This window comes from Coregonus clupeaformis, unplaced genomic scaffold (genome assembly GCF_020615455.1).
Source record: "Coregonus clupeaformis isolate EN_2021a unplaced genomic scaffold, ASM2061545v1 scaf0159, whole genome shotgun sequence".
In the NCBI taxonomy this organism is placed as follows: Eukaryota; Metazoa; Chordata; class Actinopteri; order Salmoniformes; family Salmonidae; genus Coregonus; species Coregonus clupeaformis.
This window is the reverse complement of record NW_025533614.1, coordinates 154,002-175,600: the sequence shown is the minus strand read 5'-3', so window position 1 is coordinate 175,600 and position 21,599 is coordinate 154,002. Positions and strand designations below refer to the sequence as shown.

Genomic DNA, 21,599 nt, shown 5'->3' with positions numbered 1-21,599 from the left:
AACCCAGGTGAAATTAGCGTAAGGGAGGGGTTTGGCCGAGAGTTTCAGTTTGCGAGGGAGGAGATTTCGCTTCCTTCCTTAGCACAAAGGTAATGACAATGTTAAATGCATTACCCCCAGAAGTAAAACAGGAAATGACAAACTTTTGTGAGAGAATTTTAGGATTCTTCTAATTCTCCTCTCATGTTGATATATTCATTAACATGTTCTCTCCCCCCTGTTGCCTGAGTACTAAAGTGATCCCAATATTCCCTCATCTCACAATGCTGGGGTAACATAGACATCAGTAGCTTCATCCAATTATAATGAAGAATACACAGACTCTGTAATGAAAAATGTGTAAAAATAATGATCTAGTGGATAACTCCTGTCTCTAGTGGCCATCAGCTGACATTTATGGGATGCATTACAATGAAAAATGGAATAAAGCAATTTCTGGGTAGATAAAATATGTTGAAATTCATATTCCCAATTAGATGTGGAAAATATTTAAGATTTTACCTAATTCCTTATCTAATGAAGTCAATTACAAATCTGCACACTCCAATTCGGGAACCTTACTCACAGTCAGAGACATCCACACCACTTTAAACACGTATCCAGTTTGGTGAAGTACTATGTAAGAGAAACAAAGCTTTAAGACAATTTAACACTCCTCTTTCCTCTTTGGTTCAATTTGCTTTGCCCAGTTCCTATTGATTTGTTTTTCCTCGAGATTGAGACTGATGGGTGCTAAGGTTACATTCAAATGAGATTCCAGAGGAGAAGTGTGGAAATTTTTGTGGACTCATTCCCTGGGTGGCTTGTCTCTCACTTTCTTCTGGGCTGTGTGCAGTCACTGTATAATTAATTTTGCTCAGTGTGTTTGCCTTTAGGAAACAATTTACTGCAGCTTAGGCTTTTTTCTCCAACAAATAAGTGACGTTTCTTGTGTCATTAAATTATTAAATTAATTAAAAATTGTGTCAGTAAATGTAAATGTAAAAATTAAATATATTGTTTCAGATACTATTTTGAGTGATTCCTGGATCATAAAAAATATATACATTGCAGTAGAGAACAAATTTTTAAGCAAATGGGAATTGAACAGGAAGCAAATAATGACAGGAAGAGTAGAGGAGGGATGAATAAAGCATTATGATACACTTTAGTCTTCCCTAGTATAGGATACTCTGTATGTATGTACCTAACTCTACTCAAAAGAAACCCCTGAGATGTGTCTGTTACCTTGATTATTACTCAACCCAAAACATTCCAAAAGTCGCATATTAGAGTTCATTCAAGTACAACACACAGATTGTTTGACAGAATAAGACATTTTCAGACGTGGTGTTGTTATGCTGTTGGAGTGGTGTGTCACTGAGCTGTCATCCCCCTGGCAGTGGCCTAATTCTCTGGGTGCTCCATGCCTGTAGACAGACAGGTGGTGTAGGAGGCAGACGCAGAGGGACCGCCATGTCTGTCTGCCTCTTCAAACAGCCACTTCACACACACGCGCAAGCACACACACACACACACACACAGAGAGAGACACAAAAACACACACACAGAGTGTTTGTCAAGGCTGGCGATGCCCGTCACAATATCTATCTCACAATACTACAACAGGCAAATAAATAATCCTGGCCCATCTAAATGAGCTCTCTCATGAAATGTGGCAAGGGCACAATGTGTAGCACAATACGTGGCTCAGTGATCAATATGTTTGATAAACTGCTGGAGCATTCAGCAAGTTGAGTGTCTGACTTCATCAGGGTAAAATCAAAGCCCAGGCGGTCACTGTGAGCACCGCTCTGAATGACCTCACAGCACTTGGCCTTGCACTTCATCCTTCCCTGGCTGGCATCCTTCTGTGGTCATTCCACAGTCCAAACTTCAAGGGCTTCCATTACTGTGTCTTAGTGCTGATATGAGCACATCATCCCAAGTGAATTACAGTAATGACTTCTTATTTTCTCCCCCTCTCTCTCTCTCTCTCTCTCTCTCTCTCTCTCTCTCTCTCTCTTTCTTTCTCTCTCTCTCTCTCTCTCTCTCTCTCTCTCTCTCTCTCTCTCTCTCTCTCTCTCTCTCTCTCTCTCTCTCTCTCTCTCTCTCTCTCTCTCTCCCTCCCTCTCTCTCTCTCTCTCTCTCTCTCTCTCACCCCCCCTTGTTCTTTGTCTCTCTGGGGAGAGTGCTGGCATGGATCAATATTTTGTACTTGCATATTAGTGTGTGTGTGTGTGTGTGTGTGTGTGACCTTGCCCTCCTCTGCTTCCAGTTTTCTCCTGACAGATATCATTAGCATATCAAACTATCTCAGCATCTGTCGCATCCCTTGTTCCGGCCAAGGAAACAACATCAGAGCTGCTCACTGTTAATGCCTCTGTGTTTCATGCTACTCAGGTCAAATGGTTTCAGTGGGGAAGGAGGAGTGAGAGGCATATTAAATCTATGCCTAGTGTTTGTATGGTTTTGACCTAGAGACTGTCTGTTTGAATTCTCCCAGTTGACTCTATTCTTCTACCCAACAAACTCAACACTAATATGATCAGCATGTCTGTAAATGAATGTTTATCCTTTAGAGAGTTCAATTTCTGGTTTCTTTAACATTGTCAAACCAGAAATCATTTTCATAATCAATACAATTGCATTGTTAACCCCAAGTGCAGCAATATACAGTCATACACGTCCAATATATGCTGTATACTGTATGTTTTGTTCAGCAGAGGTGATAAAACACGATCTCACACACTGACAATCTCAATAGCTATTATATTCTATAATATAATTGTATTTATGGGTAACAATGGGCAACAAATAGTTTAAGATCTGAACCTCTTTTGCCATATCACAAGATATCATTTTCAGACTTGTGGGCACTTTGCTCCATGGGAAGCTGTGCTAATCTGAAACAATGAGTCAGAGTGCAGGTTTGTCTGCAGGCGGCCTCATCAGTTCTGCAGCCAGGTTGCATTAGCGGGATGAGGATGATAACACCTGCACTGCGGAGGGTAATACTGTAGCATCTGTGAGGCATGGAGCTTGTTATCACACATAGTTCTATCAGCATATTAATACAAAGGTAACGCTCCTTTCTCCGTGCCCCAGTTTCCTCTATTGTGTTTTGGATCGCAGCCATCAGACAATTATCAAAAGTCAGGAGAAGGGATGAAAGAGAACCTGGGGTGATCTCACGTGCAAATACACATATACACACTACCTCATGACACACACCTCCTGGCTCCTACTGAGGCATCCGTGTCTGTGGAATTGTTCATATTGTTTGACAATACAAACCACAATATGAATGTGGTTAATGAGCATGCTGTGGTGAGGTTTGGTCCTTGTCTAGCGTACACAGTGAGCACGATTACTCAGGTTGCAATATCTGTCCAAGATTAAACCTAAATCAAATCATATCACACATACAGTACCCAGGCAGCCAATTTCTAATGTAGGCCAAGTGTCTAACCTCTGTTTAAATGTTTTGGCGCCGGGTCTGGTCAGCCTCAGTAGGCCAGCCTAGTAGGAGGCCTCATTTAGTGTTGCCTTCTCTTTGTATCTATTCACCCACTGTTTTGTGATCCCTACTTGACACAAGCATGGGGATTTGCTGACAAATGTATTCCTGACATATCCCTGTTAATTTTCCAATCAAAGCAAACCTTAGCTCAGCTGTATGAAAACACTGCCTCAGTGATTGAGCTGACCTGACCCCCTATCTACCCCCACACAACCACACCACCACCACCACTATGAGACCTGTCAGTCTTCTAATGGGAGGCTAGACCTCCCCTGTACTCTGAATGAATAAACTCATGGATTTATTTGAAGTTGCAGTGTATGGCTTTAAGTTATCATCTATCCATCATAAAAGCCTGTTTTTCATTCCGTCATGAATTGCAGGTTGACGTTCACTGTCATGAGTCTTGTCCTGGAGGCAGAACTGAGCGATTTCCGCCAGATGGGCCAGCTGCAAAGTCAACATTGGCTATATTGTAAAAATGTATGAAAACTAAATTGTGCTTTTTGGTCTTAATTTAAGGTTAGGGTTAGGTTTAAAATCAGATTTTATGACATTGTGGCTGTAGTGACCACTACAGCTACCTCCAGAACAAGCTTCATGATGAAAAATGAAGTAATGTCAAAGTGTCTTTAACTGTAAGAATTACAGCTCAAGTGAGAAGATTACTGATCATGCAAAGCAGAGACGTAGATAAAGAAATACATATTGTCATCGCATTAACTTTTACTTTAGAGGAAGATTAGTAGCCTACATAAAATATCAACCTTGCCTATAAAGGAGAAATTCCTCTCTCATTTGTAAATGATTTCATTACACAGACCAGTAAAGTGCACAGAAAACAAATTTGAGCTCAGATGTTGTTCAAAAGTATATTAACTAAACTAGGAACGGCAGGGGAACAGAGAGCTTCTGGTCATGCTTCTGTGTTTTCAGACTTTAAGGATGAGGTTCACATTAAAACCCTGAAAATGATAAATGACTCAGACATTTATAAATCATTGCGCAAACTAGGACTCTATACTCAATATGTATTGCTAGGAAGCACATTATGAATTTAAATGCGATAAGCAATGTCTTTTATGAAGCTGATAATTGAGTCACAAGGCCATTCAGAAGTATTGATGGGTTTCCTATGGCAATTTACAGAGGATTATGGCTTATTGTATTGTGTGCACTGCCGAGAGAAGTTCACCACCAGGTGGTCATAAAATTGTTTTTTTTCCCTGTAAAGTAAATACCATTGAAATATTGAACTCCAACTTGAAAGGTGCTGTTTGCCTAAGAGGTAATCTATGATTCATTTTGAATTTAGGTCAGCGTATTTGATAGCACTTTTTAAGATCAAACATTCAGTACAGCATCAACATCTCAAGGTATTTTGCATGAAATATTCCTTCACACTAATTTAAATTGATATTTGGTTGTGTTGAGAGGTTTTCTGAGTTGTGTACATGTCTATTTATTTCAATAATAATCAACTCACTCTTTATATTGCCTCCCACGATAGTATCTCCAAGTGATGAGCTCATGTTTAACAGGTAAATGCTGACTCTCCAAAAGGTTCTCTCTCCTCTCAGTATGTAATAAATTCATTTGCAGACTTACTCCAAATCTTCATGACCCCAAGATACCTGTGTAATTTACAGCTTGATTTATTCATGCAGAGCTTGAGAGGGTGTGGTTACAGTGCCTTGCAAAAGTATTCATCCCCCTTGGCGTTTTTCCTATTTTGTTGCATTACAACCTGTAATTTAAATGGATTTTTATTTGGATTTCATGTAATGGACATACACAAAATAGTCCAAATTGGTGAAGTGAAATGAAAAAAATAACTTGTTTCAAAAAATTCTAAAAAATAAATAACGGAAATGTGGTTTGTGCATATGTATTCACTCCCTTTTCTAAGAAGACCCTAAATAAGATCTGGTGAAACCAATTACCTTCACAAGTTTCATAATTAGTTAAATAAAGTCCACCTGTGTGCAATCTAAGTGTCACATGATCTGTCACATGATCTCAGTATACAGTTGAAGTCGGAAGTTTACATACACCGTAGCCAAATACATTTAAACTCAGTTTTTCACAATTCCTGACATTTAATCCTAGTAAAAATTCCCTGTCTTAGGTCAGTTAGGATCACCACTTTATTTTAAGAATGTGAAATATCAGAATAATAGAAGAGAGAATTATTTCTTTCAGCTTTTATTCATTTCATCACATTCCCAGTGGGTCAGTGTCACGCTCGTCGGGAACAGAGGAGGACCAAGGCGCAGCGTGGAATGCGAACATTTTATTATTATAAAGTATCACACGAACAAAACGAAAACGTGACGTCCCTGGTTACATACACAAACCAACACGGAACAAGAAACCACACCAAATGAATGCCTAACGGTTACTTAAGTATGGCTCCCAATCAGAGACAACGAGCTACAGCCATCTCTGATTGGGAGCCACCCTGGCCAACATAGAAATACAACAACTAGAACAAACACAAATGAAAACTCACACCCTGGCTCAACATACTAGAGTCCCCAGAGCCAGGGCGTGACAGTCAGAAGTTTACATACACTCAGTTAGTATTTGGTAGCATTGCCTTTAAATTGTTTAACTTAGGTCAAACGTTTCGGGTAGCCTTCCACAAGCTTCCCACAATAAGTTGGGTGAATTTTGGCCCATTCCTCCTGACAGAGCTGGTGTAACTGAGTCAGGTTTGTAGGCCTCCTTGCTCGCACACGCTTTTTCAGTTCTGCCCACAAATGTTCTATAGGATTGAGGTCAGGGCTTTGTGATGGCCACTCCAATACCTTGACTTTGTGGTCCTTAAGCCATTTTGCCACAACTTTGGAAGTATGCTTGGGGTCATTGTCCATTTGGAAGACCCATTTGCGACCAAGCTTTAACTTCCTGACTGATGTCTTGAGATATTGCTTCAATATACAGTGGGGAGAACAAGTATTTGATACACTGCCGATTTTGCAGGTTTTCCTGCTTACAAAGCATGTAGAGGTCTGTAATTTTTATCATAGGTACACTTCAACTGTGAGAGACGGAATCTAAAACAAAAATCCAGAAAAACACATTGTATGATTTGTAAGTAATTCATTTGCATTTTATTGCATGACATAAGTATTTGATCACCTACCAACCAGTAAGAATTCCGGCTCTCACAGACCTGTTAGTTTTTCTTTAAGAAGCCCTCCTGTTCTCCACTCATTACCTGTATTAACTGCACCTGTTTGAACTCGTTACCTGTATAAAATACACCTGTCCACACACTCAATCAAACAGACTCCAACCTCTCCACAATGGCCAAGACCAGAGAGCTGTGTAAGGACATCAGGGATAAAATTGTAGACCTGCACAAGGCTGGGATGGGCTACAGGACAATAGGCAAGCAGCTTGGTGAGAAGGCAACAACTGTTGGCGCAATTATTAGAAAATGGAAGAAGTTCAAGATGACGGTCAATCACCCTTGGTCTGGGGCTCCATGCAAGATCTCCCCTCGTGGGGCAACAATGATCATGAGGAAGGTGAGGGATCAGCCCAGAACTACACGACAGGACCTGGTCAATGACCTGAAGAGAGCTGGGACCACAGTCTCAAAGAAAACCATTAGTAACACATTACGCCGTCATGGATTAAAATCCTGCAGCGCACACAAGGTCCCCCTGCTCAAGCCAGCGCATGTCCAGGCCCATCTGAAGTTTGCCAATGACCATCTGGATGATCCAGAGGATGAATGGGAGAAGGTCATGTGGTCTGATGAGACAAAAATAGAGCTTTTTGGTCTAAACTCCACTCGCCGTGTTTGGAGGAAGAAGAAGGATGAGTACAACCCCAAGAACACCATCCCAACCGTGAAGCATGGAGGTGGAAATATCATTCTTTGGGGATGCTTTTCTGCAAAGGGGACAGGACGACTGCACCGTATTGAGGGGAGGATGGATGGGGCCATGTATCGCGAGATCTTGGCCAACAACCTCCTTCCCTCAGTAAGAGCATTGAAGATGGGTCGTGGTTGGGTCTTCCAGCATGACAACGACCCGAAACACACAGCCAGGGAAACTAAGGAGTGGCTCCGTAAGAAGCATCTCAAGGTCCTGGAGTGGCCTAGCCAGTCTCCAGACCTGAACCCAATAGAAAATATTTGGAGGGAGCTGAAAGTCCGTATTGCCCAGCGACAGCCCCGAAACCTAAAGGATCTGGAGAAGGTCTGTATGGAGGAGTGGGCCAAAATCCCTGCTGCAGTGTGTGCAAACCTGGTCAAGACCTACAGGAAACGTATGATCTCTGTAATTGCAAACAAAGGTATCTGTACCAAATATTAAGGTAACGAGTTCAAACAGGTGCAGTTAATACAGGTAATGAGTGGAGCCGGAATTCTTACTGGTTGGTAGGTGATCAAATACTTATGTCATGCAATAAAATGCACATTAATTACTTTAAAATCATACAATGTGATTTTCTGGATTTTTGTTTTAGATTCCGTCTCTCACAGTTGAAGTGTACCTATGATAAAAATTACAGACCTCTACATGCTTTGTAAGTAGGAAAACCTGCAAAATCGGCAGTGTATCAAATACTTGTTCTCCCCACTGTATATCCACATAATTTTCCTTCCTCATGATGCCATCTATTTTGTGAAGTGCACCAGTCCCTCCTGCAGCAAAGCACCCCCACAGCATGATGCGGCCACCCCCTTTTTCCTCCAAACATAACGATGGTCATTATGGTCAAACAGTTCTATTTTTGTTTCACCAGACCAGAGGACATTTCTCCAAAAAGTACGATCTTTGTCCCCATGTGCAGTTGCAAACCGTAGTCTGGCTTTTTTATGGCGGTTTTGGAGCAGTGGCTTCTTCCTTGCAGGGGCCTTTCAGGTTATGTCGATATAGGACTTGTTTTACTGTGGATATAGATACTGTTGTACCTGTTTCCTCCAGCATCTTCACAAGGTCCTTCTGGGATTGATTTGCACTTTTCGCACCAAAGTACGTTCATCTCTAGGAGACAGAATGCGTCTCCTTCCTGAGCGGTATGACGGCTGCGTGGTCCCATGATGTTTATACTTGCGTACTATTGTTTGTACAGATGAACGTGGTACCTTCAGGCATTTGGAAATTGCTCCCAAGGATGAACCAGACTTGTGGAGGTCTACAATTTTTTTCTGAGGTCTTGGCTGATTTCTTCTCATTTTCCCGTGATGTCAAGCAAAGAGGCACTGAGTTTGAAGGTAGGCCTTGAAATACATCCACAGGTACACCTCCAATTGACTCAAATGATGTCAATTAGCCTATCAGAAGCTTCTAAAGTCATGACATCATTTTCTGGAATTTTCCAAGCTATTTAAAGGCACAGTCAATTTAGTGTATGTCAACTTCTGACCCAATGGAATTGTGATACAGTGAATTATAAGTGAAATAATCTGTCTGTAAACAATTGTTGGAAAAATTACTTGTGACTTGCCAGAAACTATAGTTTGTTAACAAGAAATTTGTGGAGTGGTTGAAAAACTAGTTTTAATGACTCCAACCTAAGTGTATGTAAACTTCCGACTTCAACTGCATATACACCTGTTCTGAAAGGCCCCAGAGTCTGCAATACCACTAAGCAAGGGGCACCACCAAGGAGCTCTCCAAACAGGTCAGGGACAAAGTTGTGGAGAAGTACAGATCAGGGTTGGGTATAAAAAAATATCAGAAACTTTGAACATCCCACGGAGCACCATTAAATCCATTATTTAAAAATTGAAAGAATATGGCACCACAACAAACCTGCCAAGAGAGGGCCGCCCACCAAAACTCACAGACCAGGCAAGGAGGGCATTAATCAGAGAGGCAACAAAGAGACCAAAGATAACCCTGAAGGAGCTGCAAAGCTCCACTGCAGAGACTGGAGTATCTGTTCATAGGACCACTTTAAGCCGTACACTCCAAAGAGCTGGGCTTTACAGAAGAGTGGCCAGAAAAAAGCTGATGCTTAAAGAAAAAAATAAGCAAACACAGTGGTGTTCGCCAAAAGGCATGTGGGAGACTCCCCAAACATATGGAAGAAGGTACTCTTGTCAGATGAGACTATAACTGAGCTTTTTGGCCATCAAGGAAAACGCTATGTCTGGCGCAAACCTAACACCTCTCATCACCAGAGAACACCATCCCCACAGTGAAGCATGGTGGTGGCAGCATCATGCTGTGGGGATGTTTTTCATTGGCAGGGACTGGGAAACAGGTCAGAATTGAAGGAATGATGGATTGCGCTAAATACAGGGAAATTCTTGATGGAAACCTGTTTCAGTCTTCCAGAGATTTGAGACTGGGACGGAGGTTCACTTTCCAGCAGGACAATGACCCTAAGCATACTGCTAAAGCAACACTCAAGTGGTTTAAGGGGAAACATTTGTGTAAATCAAATGATACAAACCTCCCAAAAATCAATTTTAATTCCAGGTTGTAAGGCAACAAAATAGGAAAAATGCCAAGGGGGGTGAATACTTTCGCAAGCCACTGTATATAGAAGAGAAAAGTAATTTCACAACAGTCCACAGGAGGGTTTGGTGCAATTGGAGGGCTGGTACAATAACTATAGAAATGTATACAGTAAGACTTGACAAAAGAACAAAAGCAAAATGCACTGGTATAAAAAGATAAGCCAACCTTTATTTAGAGGATTGGAACTCTTTATTCAAACACCATTCCATTGGGCAATGGCACAATCTGTCACTGCAGGTGCCATCATACAGCCAAATGGTTGTTAGGCAGTAATTGAGGTGTACATACATACTGTATGTGTACCTTATGTAAATGTACACTGTCATCCATCATACTGCTGTAACCATAAGCATAAAGAAATTGCAGCCCAGGAAATGATCTTTGTGATTTATCAGGGCTCCCTCTGTCTCTCAGTGATGATCCAGCAGACTGACAAATACAGAAAGCTGTACTATTCAGCTTCATTGCTCTGTCTGGAGCAGAGAAGCTGACACTGACTGCTTCAATAACATGCTGTATCGATTTACTGACAGACAGCCCACCTGACAATTGCATTGGAGGAACTTTGAAGTTGCACTAGTGGATGTCCACTCGAATTGAGCACTGTCAAAACTGTGAGGAAATGGGAAAGGACAAAAAAAAATACTTTGAGTAGTTCATGGATGAGTTGCATGGCTTGAATTCACTTCAGATATGGTTAGAGTCTGGTCTGAGATGTACAAGGGGCCTAACCTAAAACAAGCTGATGGTACTGCATGCTATTGTGTTTTTTTTTTAAATACTTGTGAACCTCCGGAAAGCTATCCATCAGTGCATAGTACACAGCACGTCTCGTGAATGTTCTTTTAATATCTCCTAGTCCCTTTTGTACCACACACAGACCATAATATATGCAGATATAAGATGTTTGTCAGTCAGTTCCTGTGCATAGCTCAAGGCATTCAAGCGTAATATTAAAAGGTCAGAGATTAATCTTGTATCAGCAGGAAATGTGGATTTGTCGAGTTTGTATTTTCACCTCTGGTGTGACGCCTTGGGATCTGAAAATCGGTGACTTAAATTAAGCCACGTTACTATGGCAACATGAAACATGCTCGAAGAGATGGTGTGGGTAAAATGCACTTTAGATTTGGAAAACCAGAGTAAAGCTATTTGACTATAAATCTGTCTCTTTTACAGCTCAGCAGGCTTGCAATATATATGTGATATAGAGATGACAAATGACTTTACTTTGAGCAGGATTTAATTGAATTTTCAATTGAAAGTTGGCTCCCCATCACCAGCCCCAGTTCCAATATATATATTGTATCCCCTGGGCCCTCCTGTGGTGGATCTACTGCTTCACTTAGCCACCTGTAGCTTACCTGCAGGATCCACAACTGAGAAACTCTCTCCTCCAGTGAGTCTTGTGGGACATTTATTAATTCTCAATTCAGACAAGGCGCCGACTCCCTCCATATGATTCCCCTTATCATAGTGGCCTTGTTTTGTGCCAAGAATATATCTCTTCTCACTCTGTTTTATTGCGGCTGTGTCAGGGGCAGCAGTAACTGCGAGTGTGCATGATTATCGAGGTGCGCTCTCTCATTGCCTTTCTCCCAAGAGGCAGAAACCTGAATTATAGACAAGGGCAATGGGACCGTCTCACGCACACAGACCAAGGACACCACTGCTTTATTGGGTTAGGAATTCTAGACTTCTCAGAAAGCTCTGTTTTTCAGATGAAATAAAAAACCAGGAGCGATGCCATTCATAGACTCATCAAACCCGCATTTCAGATATTGGAAGTATTTTTCAGTGGTCAAAGCAAGATGGTTATTACTCAGTGACGTATCCAGGAATGCAATCAGAATCTTTATGTAAAGTTTGTACGATATCTGTACAATTTTTTTATATTTGTATACTATTTCTCATATGATGCACATGTTTTTTAGTCATCTTAGAAACACTGTTACTGGGATTGATTTAACAAGACCATGTTATTGTCATGTAATAAATCACACTTCCATTTCTTTGGCTTTAATTCATGAAATTGTTTGTGAATCCTAATGCTTTTACTGTCAGTACAAAGAGGACATTTCAAAGCAGGTGGTATCCCATCATTATGCTTATCTGAAAGGTTTTAATCATTTATGATTAACATTATGCAAAAAGGCAACCTACTGTATGCGTTAACAAGAAGAGCTCCAATGTCATAAATAACTCAATGTCATGCTGAGATTCAAAGATGTGAATATCTCACTGTATGTGAGATCTGTTTGAAGAGTTCACTGTATGTGTTTCCACATTATTTTATGAATTTAGAGCAATACAACTACTGTGACTGCGGCAAAATTTGAGATGATGAATATGGTTTTCCACATATGAGAAGGTTTGTGTATATTAATTCCCAACCTTTGGAAAATCAATTCCGTTTTGAATTTGAGAACGCACAAAAATATTTTCCTGATTTAAATCTCTTGGCGAAGGAAGCTCTGACGAAAGTGTGTTTACATGTATATTTAATGGCACGCCTCCCCTCTCCCGGCATGAATGTGGATGCTAATGAGGACTGGCATGTTGAAAACCGAATGTGCCACTCCTCTCCTCCCCTGGTACACACAACAGTCAGAAGAGAAAGGCTTTGACAGAAAAAAGCCCTGATTCTAGACTGCTGTCTGCTTCTACTGATATCACTGTGAGAAACTGACTAGATGCCATTTCTCCAATTTTCTCCCAGTGTGTATGTGTTTATGTGTATGTGTGTGTGTGTATGCGCTTGTGAAATGTTTTTGATACATTACTGCACAAAACCATAAAAAGGAGGATACAGTTGTAGGATATTAATTTGAAAAGAATCCTGCAGCAACAGGAAATGTGAATTATTATGTGGATAATTTTTCGTGTGGCAAATCAAGTCTGACATTTTAAAGTGGAAATTACACACTTTAGAAGCCTTTTGTAAACCTTGAATATACTACAAGTTCCTGCTGTGCAAGAAAATTCTCAGCAACAAAAGTGATCAAATTAAGATCCTACATCTGTATGTGATCATTAATATAATTTGTGTAATCAGCTACCATTAAATAGTGAACATAAATTATTAACTTCTGTATGTTGAGAGAGCTATAACCTTAAAGGCATGAGCTTAAGGGGAATGAGACACATTCATTTTGATAACATGACATTTGCCTTGTGTCACATGGGACAGACGCACACACGGGACAGCTGGTGACGGTTTACATGGAAAGGGTACACTCAATATTGTACCATTGGAAAAAAACACACTACCACACATTCATATAACATCAGTTCTTTTACTGGCATATATTATAAATATTTTGAATATTTACACTTAGAAAATAGTATATTATTTTCCAACATGTTGGCATTTCCCCAAAACTGTACAGCTTAATCGCATAATAAACTTATCCTACAAACCTGAGACACTAGAAGAAAATAAAACAGCAAGGAACTTTTCGTAATGCTTGCTACACAGTAGCAGTTATGTATCAAGTACAACAATGAACATATAGGACCCAGTACAACCTTCAAGTCAACAGAAAACCAACTACACTCTTCACAAAATATGTTCCATAACGTTGTAGTATCTCATAATGCACAATATCAACCATCTATGGCTGATCCATAGGCTAAAGAAAATGTTTAACATTTATCATGTGATGTCAACTGGTGAACAAGACATCATGGTGCTCCAATGACTGTCATTAACCATGCACCATTCTCCTTTATCCACAACAGAAAGTCCAGAGGAGTAACAGAGTAAACCCCCCATCCAGTCCAGTGTGCTACAGTATATCTAGCCAGTGTTTTCTCAGAGGAGCCCATCATAGGGCACTGCCAGGCAGTGTGTTGGTGATGGACCATTTCTGTCCAGTGCATTTTTGAAGGGCCAGCTGGTACCCAAACTCGTTGTCATTGCTGGCCACCAGCTCAAGGCATCGCTTCGATTTCCTGTTCTGAATGGAACCTCCCTGAAAGAAAAAACAGGTAGATCAAATTACAGTGTGATGCGACACAGCATCATTGGTGTGCATGTCGTTGATTGCTGTGTCACCTTAACCCCACAGTGCTATGAATGAATGGATGGGATGGATGTGTATAGCTTAACAAGCACCCGCAGCTCTGTTTCGTACTGATTTCCCTTCGACGCCAGCACTGGGGCCTTCCCAGATAGCATCAGCATGCTCACGAAGCAAGAACAACTATCTATCTACCATTATACTCAGTAGCACTCTCAGTAGGAATGCCAAGATTATGTGATAACAAAATGGGAATACAGAAGATAACATTAGATGAGAAGAAAACATTTTCACACGTCACCTTAGAAAACAACCCTCACACTTACGGGAAAAAACTCAATCTTTGTCACCTAAGGAATTGTGTGCTTCGAAGTGTCTCTCCATCTCATCTCTCTTTCCAATCTGTTAGAGCTGAGAGTCTCTCACATGTAAGTGGAGGCCTAGAAGCTTTGGGTTGGACTCAACTGTTGGGACCAGTGCCATGGGAGTCACTGCACAGATCAGATAAGCTCACTATCTCTGTGTAACTTCAGGGCCTGGGATCAGAGAATCTCCCCTGTCACCTCTCAGTCAGGAAGAGGACGACTCAAGCTGGAAAGGCTACTGTATTAAAATGGGCTTTTGTTTTAGTTCAAGACTAGATGCTCTATAAAGAAAGAGGCTAGGGCATGTTAAGGTTCGAGAAATTCAGCCCAATACACATCCTTAAGATTTGCACCAATTAATAATTAACAGAACATTTTATGAGGGATTACTATTTATACGTGGCGTCAACAACCATCTCTAAGCAATCCCATTGTCAACTTGTCATCAATGTTTTATTGCACATATAGAATACCGATGATTTGGTCAGGTTCATTTGAAAGTGAATGAATCAAAATAATTTAGTTGATGTCACTCTGATTCATGATAAGACAGGTTTTCATTAGTATAGAATACTGTCTGTGTCACACCCTGGCTCTGGGGACTCTATATGTTGAGCCAGGGTGTGTAGATTCTATGTGTTGTTGTTCTATGTTCACAGTCTAGTATGGTATTTCTATGTTGGCCAGAGTGGTTCCCAATCAGAGGCAACGAGTGTCAGCTGTAGCTGGTTGTCTCTGATTGGGAGCCATATTTAGACAGGCTGTGTTCCCACAGGTGTTGTGGGATCTTGTTCCTTTTGGTTTGTTCCGTGTTGGTTGTTTAACCTAGGACGTCACGTTGTTCGTTTATTGTTTTGTTCTTGTTATCACTAAAGATAATAAAGTATGTTCGCTCATCACGCTGCGCCTTGGTCTACTCCGTTCAACAATCGTGACAGAAGATCCCACCATACCAGGACCAAGCAGCGTGTCCAGGAGCAGGCAGCCTGGACGTGGGAGCAGATAATGGACGGGCAGGGGTCCTGGACCTGGGAGGAAATCCAGGCCGGGATGGATCGCCGTCCATGGAAGGAGACGGTAGAGGCGCGACGGAGAGAGGAGCAACGGCGTCAACAGGGTCGTTGTCGGACGGACGAGAGGCAACCCCAAAAATTTAGGGGGGGGCACACGGCATGGGCGACGGGGCAGCAGGAGGCAGCTACAGGGCGTATTAGGAGGTTAGGTGAGGAGGCCACCAGGTTAAGGGGGCTATTGGTCCAGAGGGAGCAGGAGTTAGTGGTTCAGAGGGTGGAGCTACTGGAGGCGATAAGGGAGAAGGTGAGAGTAGAGGCACGGCGAGAGGAACTGTGTAGGCAGCTGAGGGAGCGGAGGGTTATGACGAAACCCAGTCCCGCTCCTCACACCAAGCAAGTGGTGTGCGTCACCAGTCCGGTCCGGCCCGTTCCTGCTCCCCGCACTAAGTTGATGGTGCGCGTCGCCAGCCTGGCCCGGCCTGTTCCTGCCCCTCGCACCAAGCCTACGGTGCGCGTCGCCAGCCCGGCCTGTTCCTGCTCCCCGCACCAAGCCAATGGTGCGCGTCGCCAGCCCGGCCCGGCCTGTTCCTGCCCCTCGCACCAAGCCTACGGTGTGCGTCGCCAGCCTGGCCCGGCCTGTTCCTGCCACTCGCACCAAGCCTATGGTGTGCGTCGCCAGCTCGGCCCGGCCTGTTCCTGCCACTCGCAACAAGCCTATGGTGCGCGTCGCCAGCCCGGCCCGGCCTGTTCCTGCCACTCGCACCGAGCCTACGGTGCGTGTCGCCAGCCCGGCCCGGCCTGTTCCTGCCACTCGCACCAAGCCTACGGTGCGCGTCGCCAGCCCGGCCCGGCCTGTTCCTGCCACTCGCACCAAGCCTACGGTGCGCGTCGCCAGCCCGGCCCGGCCTGTTCCTGCCACTCGCACCAAGCCTACGGTGCGCATCGCCAGCCCGGCCCGGCCTGTTCCTGCCACTCGCACCAAGCCTACGGTGCGCGTCGCCAGCCCGGCCCGGCCTGTTCCTGCCACTCGCACCAAGCCTACGGTGCGCGTCGCCAGCCCGGCCCGGCCTGTTCCTGCCACTCGCACCAAGCCAGGGGTGCGCATCGTCAGCCCGGTAGGGCCCGTTCCTGCTCCACGCACCAAGCCAGGGGTGCGAGTCGTCAGCCCGGTACGGCCCGTTCCTGCTCCACGCACCAAGCCAGGGGTGCGCATCGTCAGCCCGGTACGGCCCTTTCCTGCTCCACGCACCAAGCCAGGGGTGCGCATCGTCAGCCCGGTCCGGCCTGTTGCTGCTCCACGCACCAAGCCAGGGGTGCGCATCGTCGCCCGGTCCGCCCGTTGCTGCTCCACGCACCAAGCCAGGGGTGCGCGCCGTCCGGCCCGGTCCGGCCCGTTGCTGCTCCACGCACCAAGCCAGGGGTGCGCATCGTCAGCCCGGTCCGGCCCGTTCCTGCTCCACGCACCAAGCCAGGGGTGCGCGTCGTCAGTCCGGCACAACCCGTGCCTGGGTTACCGGTGCCTGGTCAGGTACCGGTCAGCTGCTCCACACCGGAGCTTAAGCAATCCGCTCCTACGATGTCCAGTCCAGCTCCAGCCAGCGGGGCCAGACCTGACCAGGGGCGCTACGGGGGGATTATTGGAGGGTGGTGGGCAAGCCCGGAGCCGGAACCGCCTCCGAGGAGGAATGCCCACCCAGCCCTCCCCTGTTTGGTTTATGTTGAGGCGCGGTCGCAGTCCGCGCCTTTTAGGGGTACTGTCACACCCTGGCTCTGGGGACTCTATATGTTGAGCCAGGGTGTGTAGATTCTATGTGTTGTTGTTCTATGTTCACAGTCTAGTATGGTATTTCTATGTTGGCCAGAGTGGTTCCCAATCAGAGGCAACGAGTGTCAGCTGTGGCTGGTTGTCTCTGATTGGGAGCCATATTTAGACAGGCTGTGTTCCCACAGGTGTTGTGGGATCTTGTTCCTTTTGGTTTGTTCCGTGTTGGTTGTATAACCTAGGACGTCACGTTGTTCGTTTATTGTTTTGTTCTTGTTATCACTAAAGATAATAAAGTATGTTCGCTCATCATGCTGCGCCTTGGTCTACTCCGTTCAACGATTGTGACAGTCTGTTTAGTTTAGAGTGCTTGTCAGGTCTAGCATGCCTAAAAGCTATGGAATGAAACAATTATATGCTTGAGTGCATTCTGTAAAATACATGGGGGACAGATACAGTTTACATATTCACTGTAATTGTTTTTCATCAGTAATCAACATCTCCACATGTAGTAATGGTTGTCAGATGTAGCATGAAATATAACATGGTGGATTCCACATGTTCAACCAAATTAAAGAACCATTAGCCATTAGATACACCTCATTGGCCACATGGTGCAAATAGCCTGGAATGAGTACAAGGAAAACAACATTACCTGAAAATAAGATATGACAAAGAAAATAAGATATGACAAATAAAACAAATATAACTACACAATGCAGTAGAACCAAAACGTCCCCCTTATGAAAAAAGTCCCTTTCTGGTGAGTTGTACATGTACGTTTATGTTGTTATCATTGCTGATGTATTTATTTCAGCTCATCAATTGTTAAGACTGTGTCTACACATCTGAAGTTGTTTCAAAATATAAAACAATAATTAATTCATTTTTCATTCTGTCATTATCATACTTTTCCAGAGGCGCTTCCTGAAATATTTACGAGGCATCTACCAAGTTGCTAAAACACGTATTTATTTACAGAAAAATTCATAATTTCATCCTGATTCTAATCTTATTTGCAAGATTACCATTTTGCAGCAGGAAGCCTGACAAGTTACCCCAGGGTTTCGGCATTAATGTTCTTAACCTGATGTTTTGGCCATACATGACTAAATAGCAAAACAAATCTGAGGCAGTTGAATTCCAGTGAGTCACTGAACACTTCAGAACAATTTCACACAAGAACAAATATCAGCATTACTCAGCCTTCTCTTATCTGGGAAGTAAACATCAAAACATGCTAAACACCAACAACCATTATAACCTTCAGGGTGTTTAAAAAGCCTGCGGAGAGGCTACATTACAGAATGAGGCGTGAGGTTGAATTCTGTACTGGCAGAGGACCAGTCCTGTTTGCTCCCTGTGCTTGATCCCGTGGGCTGCTGCCAAACCAACATATTGATTTGCTATAGAGAGTGAACCAGAGAGCCAGAATGATAATGGTCCTGGGTTCACGAGCAGTGGTGAAAGGTTAACCAACTCTCCTGTGTTCTTTCATCTAATTGATCCTTGAGTGAACAGTTTGGTAGTCTGTGTGTGTGTGTGCATGCATATGAACATGTGTGTGTGCATGTGTTTATGTGTTGTGTTGCATAAGGAGATATTTAGGAAGTATTTACAGTGTTAGGCCGACATGAGAGGTACAGTGAGGGAAAAAAGTATTTGATCCCCTGCTGATTTTGTAACTTTGCCCACTGACAAAAAAATGATCAGTCTATAATTTTTATGGTAAGTTTATTTGAACAGTGAGACAGAATAACAACAACAAAAATCCAGAAAAACGGATGTCAGAAATGTTATAAATTTATTTGAATTTTAATGAGGGAAATAAGTATTTGACCCCTCTGCAAAACATGACTTAGTACTTGGTGGCAAAACCCTTGTTGGCAATCACAGAGGTCAGACCTTTCATGTAGTTGGCCACCAGGTTTGCACACATCTCAGGAGGGATTTTGTCCCACTCCTCTTTGCATATCTTCTCCAAGTCATTAAGGTTTCGAGGCTGACGTTTGGCAACTCAAACCTTCAGCTCCCTCCACAGATTTTCTATGGGATTAAGGTCTGGAGACTGGCTAGGCCACTCCAGTACCTTAATGTGCTTCTTCTTGAGCCACTCCTTTGTTGCCTTGGCCGTGTGTTTTGGGTCATTGTCATGCTGGAATACCCATCCACGACCCATTTTCAATGCCCTGGCTGAGGGAGGTTCTCACCCAAGATTTGACGGTACATGGCCCCGTCCATCGTCCCTTTGATGCGGTGAAGTTGTCCTGTTCCCTTAGCAGAAAAACACCCCCAAAGCATAATGTTTCCACCTCCATGTTTGACGGTGGGGATGGTGTTCTTGGGGTCATAGGCAGCATTCCTCCTCCTCCAAACACGGCGAGTTGAGTTGATGCCAAAGAGCTCGATTTTGGTCTCATCTGACCACAACACTTTCACCCAGTTCTCCTCTGAATCATTCAGATGTTCATTGGCAAAGTTCAGACGGGCATGTACAGTGGGGAAAAAAAGTATTTAGTCAGCCACCAATTGTGCAAGTTCTCCCACTTAAAAGATGAGAGAGGCCTGTAATTTTCATCATAGGTACACGTCAACTATGACAGACAAAATGAGATGTTTTCTCTCCAGAAAATCACATTGTAGGATTTTTAATGATTTTATTTGCAAATTATGGTGGAAAATAAGTATTTGGTCAATAACAAAAGTTTCTCAATACTTTGTTATATACCCTTTGTTGGCAATGACACAGGTCAAACGTTTCCTGTAAGTCTTCACAAGGTTTTCACACACTGTTGCTGGTATTTTGGCCCATTCCTCCATGCAGATCTCCTCTAGAGCAGTGATGTTTTGGGGCTGTCGCTGGGCAACACGGACTTTCAACTCCCTCCAAAGATTTTCTATGGGGTTGAGATCTGGAGACTGGCTAGGCCACTCCAGGACCTTGAAATGCTTCTTACGAAGCCACTCCTTCGTTGCCCGGGCGGTGTGTTTGGGATCATTGTCATGCTGAAAGACCCAGCCACGTTTCATCTTCAATGCCCTTGCTGATGGAAGGAGGTTTTCACTCAAAATCTCACGATACATGGCCCCATTCATTCTTTCCTTTACACGGATCAGTCGTCCTGGTCCCTTTGCAGAAAAACAGCCCCAAAGCATGATGTTTCCATCCCCATGCTTCACAGTAGGTATGGTGTTCTTTGGATGCAACTCAGCATTCTTTGTCCTCCAAACACGACGAGTTGAGTTTTTACCAAAAAAGTTATATTTTGGTTTCATCTGACCATATGACATTCTCCCAATCCTTTTCTGGATCATCCAAATGCACTCTAGCAAACTTCAGACGGGCCTGGACATGTACTGGCTTAAGCAGGGGGACACGTCTGGCACTGCAGGATTTGAGTCCCTGGCGGCGTAGTGTGTTACTGATGGTAGGCTTTGTTACTTTGGTCCCAGCTCTCTGCAGGTCATTCACTAGGTCCCCCCGTGTGGTTCTGGGATTTTTGCTCACCGTTCTTGTGATCATTTTGACCCCACGGGGTGAGATCTTGCGTGGAGCCCCAGATCGAGGGAGATTATCAGTGGTCTTGTATGTCTTCCATTTCCTAATAATTGCTCCCACAGTTGATTTCTTCAAACCAAGCTGCTTACCTATTGCAGATTCAGTCTTCCCAGCCTGGTGCAGGTCTACAATTTTGTTTCTGGTGTCCTTTGACAGCTCTTTGGTGGAGTTTGGAGTGTGACTGTTTGAGGTTGTGGACAGGTGTCTTTTATACTGATAACAAGTTCAAACAGGTGCCATTAATACAGGTAACGAGTGGAGGACAGAGGAGCCTCTTAAAGAAGAAGTTACAGGTCTGTGAGAGCCAGAAATCTTGCTTGTTTGTAGGTGACCAAATACTTATTTTCCACCATAATTTGCAAATAAATTCATTAAAAATCCTACAATGTGATTTTCTGGAGAAAAAAAAATCTCATTTTGTCTGTCATAGTTGACGTGTACCTATGATGAAAATTACAGGCCTCTCTCATCTTTTTAAGTGGGAAAACTTGCACAATTGGTGGCTGACTAAATACTTTTTTCCCCCACTGTATATGTGCTTTCTTGAGCAGGGGGACCTTGTGGGCACTGCAAGATTTCAGTCCTTCACGGCGTAGTGTGTTACTAATTGTTTTCTTGGTGACTATGGTCCCAGCTGCCTTGAGATCATTGACAAGATCCTCCCGTGTAGTTCTAGGCTGATTCCTCACTGTTCTCATGATCATTGCAACTCCACGAGGTGAGATCTTGCATGGAGCCCCAGGCCCAGGGAGATTGACAGTTCTTTTGTGTTTCTTCCATTTGCGAATAATCGCACCAACTGTTGTCACCTTCTCACCAAGCTGCTTGGCGATGGTCTTGTAGCCCATTCCAGCCTTGTGTAGGTCTACAATCTTGTCCCTG

The 21,599-nt window shown here is 43.5% G+C and overlaps 1 protein-coding gene across 1 annotated transcript in view; it reads right to left on the bottom strand.

Moving 5' to 3' along the window:
* Positions 1 to 13,278: 13,278 nt before the first annotated feature.
* Positions 13,279 to 21,599, bottom strand: part of LOC121555727 (polypeptide N-acetylgalactosaminyltransferase 18) — a 102,845-nt gene continuing 94,524 nt past the window's right edge. The window contains exon 11 of the mRNA XM_045213827.1: positions 13,279 to 13,970. Within this exon, the coding sequence (XP_045069762.1) occupies positions 13,824 to 13,970 (147 nt within the window). The 3' untranslated portion in view covers positions 13,279 to 13,823. The remainder of the gene's footprint in view (positions 13,971 to 21,599) is intronic.